Here is a 5,107-nt window from a genome sequence, read left to right on the forward strand (position 1 = left end):
TTTTGACCAAAATTATAATACCCTCTGCAAGGGTATAAAAATAATATTTTAATACTATGGAATTACGGTTTTAATTAAATTAAAATCGGACATCCATATCATATAGCTCCCATAGAAAATTTAAAAAATAAAAAAAAAAAATTAAATTAAAAAAATTGTATTGCCGTTTTTCTATTTATCCAAATATTCCTTTGAGATATAGTAATTATTTACTATATCAGAATTACGATTTTAGTTTTGCCAAATTCAGACAACAATATCATATAGCTGCCATAGAAACAATGGCAAAATGCAGCGCAAAATCGACAACTTCATTGTTTTTAGTAATATAGGCATTGAAATTACAATGCAGTAGTTTACTAATAACTGCAAGGGTATATAAAGTTCGGCTTGCCGAAGTTTGGTGCTTTTCTTGTTTAAATTTTTTTCCTATTGCTCCTATAGGAGCTATATGTTGTGATAAAAGTCGCCCGATCCGGCTTGTTTCATTTTTCTAACATTTTTGTTTGCTTCCTTCCTTACTTCAATAAACATGTCAATTAGCACTAAGATTCCTTATTATGGTGACTAATAAAAATGTATTTAATACTATGTCAAGGTTAGTATTTTATAGTAAAATACCATCAAAATTGGTAACTGGAAAAATGTATGTGTATTATTGTTTTTCTTTATAATTCCCAATCGGTATGAGCGCGCTATGAACCAAAACTCTTAATGCTAACATGGAAAAGTTAGACCGCATTTCACAGGAGCATTTCTACAGTTACTTCATTCGTATTTCTTTGCTAGCTGGAAGTCAAGTGCACCAGCACTTTAAGACGGCTTGAGGTGTAAAAACTAAAAATACAAGTAATATTACAATTAACTTTTAAATTTAGAATGTAAACTATTATTGTGACTTGAATACAAAATTTTATCCCGAATTAGCTGACAATTATTAATTACTGTAAACTTGTTGGTTCTAAACTAGTAAAACAAATCATAACCAAGTAAGCTGTTTGAATTAAGGAAAGTCTGGAATATATGAGAATAGATTTCCATTGATCCGCTCTCATAAGACGAGAAAGAGTCAAAAAGAGTCGTTTTGTGGGAGCATGTAAGATAAATTATAAATTATTTGTCTTTTGTGTATTGTTCTTAAGAGTCAATCTAAATTTTTAGCTTTTATTAGCATTTGCATTTATTTGGAATTTATTAAACATAAAAAAACAAGGATCAACCCGGCACAAATATCAAGGTTCGGTCAGGAAGTGCTTTTATCGGAGATGATTTTTTGAATTATGAGTCCTTATGCTTGGGGCTGCACGCATCGCGTATTCTCTGGCAGATCGCACATTCCCTTGAGGCCGTTGAAGTATTTGTCGCCGCAGCTAACCAATAAAGGTTTTCCATAACGGCAAATGTAGTAGTCGGAACAGCTCTTCAGGGAAGCCAGCATGAAGCCGTCGGGCTTATTGCGGCAGACAAACTTTGTGTAGGTAGAAATACTTTGCTGATGGGTTTCAAGAGCCGACAACTGCTCAGTTTTCAATACAGGGCGTGTGGCAGGTCGACCCGGTCTTGCTGGTCGCACTTTCACAGAAGCGGGCTTAGCCTTTGAGGCATCGGGGGTTCCGCTGCAGGCAGTTGTGCTTTCTGGCACACATGGTGTTGTGGTATCTGGTTTACAGGGTGTGGTCGTCTCCGGGGCACAGGGTGTAGTAGTCACTGGGGCACAGGGTGTAGTGGTCACTGGGGCACAGGGTGTAGTGGTGGAAGGAGTTGGCTCAGTTATACAGGGTGTCGTTATAGTTGTAGACTTTGTTGCACAAGGTGTAGTGGTCTCCGGGGCGCAGGGTGTAGTTGTCACTGGGACACTGGGTGTAGTGGTCTCCGGGGCACAGGGTGTAGTGGTCTCCGGGGCACAGGGTGTCGTTGTCTCCGGGGCGCAGGGTGTAGTGGTCACTGGGGCAGAGGGTGTAGTGGTGGAAGGAGTTGGCTCAGTTACACAGGGTGTCGTTATAGTTGTAGACTTTGTGGCACAAGGTGTTGTGGTCTCCGGGGCGCAGGGTGTAGTTGTCACTGGGACACTGGGTGTAGTGGTCTCCGGGGCACAGGGTGTAGTGGTCACTGGGACACTGGGTGTAGTGGTCTCCGGGGCACAGGGTGTAGTTGTCACTGGGACACTGGGTGTAGTGGTCTCTGGGGCACAAGGTGTAGTTGTCACTGGGACACTGGGTGTAGTGGTCTCCGGGGTACAGGGTGTAGTCGTCACTGGGACACTGGTTGTAGTGGTCTCCGGGGCACAGGGTGTAGTTGTCACTGGGACACTGGGTGTAGTGGTCTCTGGGGCACAGGGTGTAGTTGTCACTGGGACACTGGGTGTAGTGGTCTCCGGGGCACAGGGTGTAGTGGTCACTGGGACACTGGGTGTAGTGGTCTCTGGGACACAGGGTGTAGTTGTCACTGGGACACTGGGTGTAGTGGTCTCCGGAGCACAGGGTGTAGTTGTCACTGGGACACTGGGTGTAGTGGTCTCCGGGGCACAGGGTGTAGTTGTCACTGGGACACTAGGTGTAGTGGTCTCTGGGGCACAGGGTGTAGTTGTCACTGGGACACTGGGTGTAGTGGTCTCCGGGGCACAGGGTGTAGTTGTCACTGGGACACTGGGTGTCGTGGTCTCCGGGGCGCAGGGTGTAGTTGTCACTGGGACACTGGGTGTAGTGGTCTCCGGGGCACAGGGTGTAGTTGTCACTGGGACACTGGGTGTAGTGGTCTCCGGGGCACAGGGTGTCGTGGTCTCCGGGGCACAGGGTGTCGTGGTCTCCGGTGCGCAGGGTGTAGTTGTCACTGGGACACTGGGTGTAGTGGTCTCCGGGGCACAGGGTGTAGTTGTCACTGGGACAGTAGGTGTAGTGGTTTCCGGGGCACAGGGTGTCGTGGTCTCCGGAGCGCAGGGCGTAGTTGTCACTGGGACACTGGGTGTAGTGGTCTCCGGGGCACAGGGTGTCGTGGTCTCCGGGGCACAGGGTGTCGTGGTCTCCGGTGCGCAGGGTGTAGTTGTCACTGGGACACAGGGTGTAGTGGTCTCGGGGGCACAGGGTGTAGTGGTCTCCGGGGCACAGGGTGTAGTGGTCACTGGGCCACAGGGAGTAGTGGTGGAGGGAGTTGGCTCAGTTGCACAGGGGGTTGTGGGAGCTGCTGTTGGCGCGCATGTCGTTGTATCCTCTGCACAAGGCACTACAACAGAGCCTACAGGTTTCTGGCCGGCTGAAGCAGGCTGAGCCTCAATGCAGCCCGTGTTGTAGTTGACACATCCCTGAGCCTTCGCGTCGAAGAAGCGTGAGCAGGTGTTTACCAGGGCCACTCCTGACTGACACTCGTAGTACTGGGAGCAACTGCCGGGAACCAAAGCGCGGAATCCATCAGACTTATGAGCACACACGTATCGCCGATAGAGTTGATTGTTGATCGCTTTAACGCCTGGCTGTACACTGGCGGCATTGGTGCTGGCCACCAAAAGTGCAGCGCAGGTAAGTACTGTAAGTGAGAGATGTGTTAGTCCTTTGTTCGCGGTTTCGGCTGCGGCTTTTTAGAATTTTTCCGAGTCATACCTATTAAAAAATTCATTCTAATGTCAGCTATTCCTTTGTGAGGCTCCTTGGTACTTCTTATGCTTGCACAATAATAAGACTTGCACAGACCAATAAGCTTGAATGAATGTGTCGCAAGTGCGCTGGCCTTTATATGAAGCCCTTTGTCACAAAATTGATATCTACCGTTATCGGTATTTTGATTGATAGATGGGCCAGATACAACTACGCCTTGGGCGAGTCGGTTACTCATATAGGATGCTAATTAAATGGCTTCTTTTATCTTTCGGAAACGGGTGTTTTTCCCTAAGTTTTAATTTCTTTAATTGTTGTTAAAAGGCGGAACTGGGAACAAGGCGACACGATTTCCATTTCCTTTCTTTGATCGTACAATTGATATAGTAATTTTAAAGAATTTGTCGGAATGCTTATACAGCTTCCAATCTCAGCAGAATTCTTAAAATGACAGTTTGCGATAAAAATAACCAACGACCATTTATCATTGAATTAAGATGGTTTTTTGTTGATTATATTACTTTCACAAGCTTTTTTTGAGCCAATAAAATCTATTTGTTTAAAAATTATATGAAGTAATTTTGCTTTACAAAAAATCTTTTAACTTAACAGTAAACTCTTCTTATAAACATTTTTTACCAGTTTTTGACAACTCGTTTTTTCGATAAAATTAAAGTGATCTGAACATTTCTTTAATGACTTTATAAATCTTAAAAAAATAACGTTTATTATACCCGTTACTCGTATTGTATTCGTGCCAAAGGTTGTAACAGGTAGAAGGAAGCGTTTCCGACCCTATAAAGTATATATATTCTTGTTCAGGATCACTAGCCGAGTCGATCTAGCCATGTCCGTCTGACCGTCTGTCCGTCTGTCTGTCCGTATGAACGCTGAGATCTCGGAAACTATAAAAGCTAGAAGATTGGCATTTTGCATGTAGATTTTAGGAGTTCCTACGCAGCGCAAGTTTGTGTCAAAATGGTGCCACGCCCCCTCTGACGCCCACAAGCCACAAGCTGTGGCCACAGTTTTGATGCTATTATGAAAATTTTAATTGATATGTATTTGTTTCGTCAATACCTATCGATTGGCGTAATAAAAGTTTGCCACGCCCACTCTAACGCCCAAAAACCCATTAAACGCTTAAGCCTGGCTAGCTCCTACATTTCCGGCTTTCATGGCGCCATCTAACGGATGACTTTGGAACAGCTGGCCAAGGTGCTCAACAGAGTCAACGTTAATTCTCGATAAGGATTTCTATTAAAGGAAATTGCGATGGTTTTCATTTGTCAATACCGAACTATATCCCAAGAACTATGCAAATCAAATCAAGTTAGCCAAATTGGAGGTCTGAGTCAAACAATGGCATATGTGTGTATGCTGGTGCAGGACAAAAGCTGCCTGCGCTAAATCAGCGCTCGTGCTGATGCTCGTGCAGTAAAGCTGCCAGCTCTAAGAGATCGCCGAATTCAAATTGATAATTTGAACTTTTTGAACTTTTTTCCTGTGGTCACTCTAAT

General features: G+C 44.7%; 1 protein-coding gene across 1 annotated transcript; it reads right to left on the bottom strand.

Annotated features, from left to right (window-relative positions):
- Positions 1-1,154: 1,154 nt before the first annotated feature.
- On the bottom strand, positions 1,155-3,678 carry LOC108037558 (mucin-2). The gene is made up of 2 exons (XM_017114162.2): positions 3,594-3,678; positions 1,155-3,519 (listed from the first exon to the last, which is right to left on the bottom strand). Exons 1-2 carry the CDS (start codon positions 3,607-3,609, stop codon positions 1,289-1,291), a joined length of 2,247 nt encoding a protein of 748 aa, XP_016969651.2. The 5' UTR covers positions 3,610-3,678; the 3' UTR covers positions 1,155-1,288.
- Positions 3,679-5,107: the final 1,429 nt, after the last annotated feature.

This window comes from Drosophila rhopaloa, unplaced genomic scaffold (genome assembly GCF_018152115.1).
Source record: "Drosophila rhopaloa isolate 14029-0021.01 unplaced genomic scaffold, ASM1815211v1 contig_2, whole genome shotgun sequence".
In the NCBI taxonomy this organism is placed as follows: Eukaryota; Metazoa; Arthropoda; class Insecta; order Diptera; family Drosophilidae; genus Drosophila; species Drosophila rhopaloa.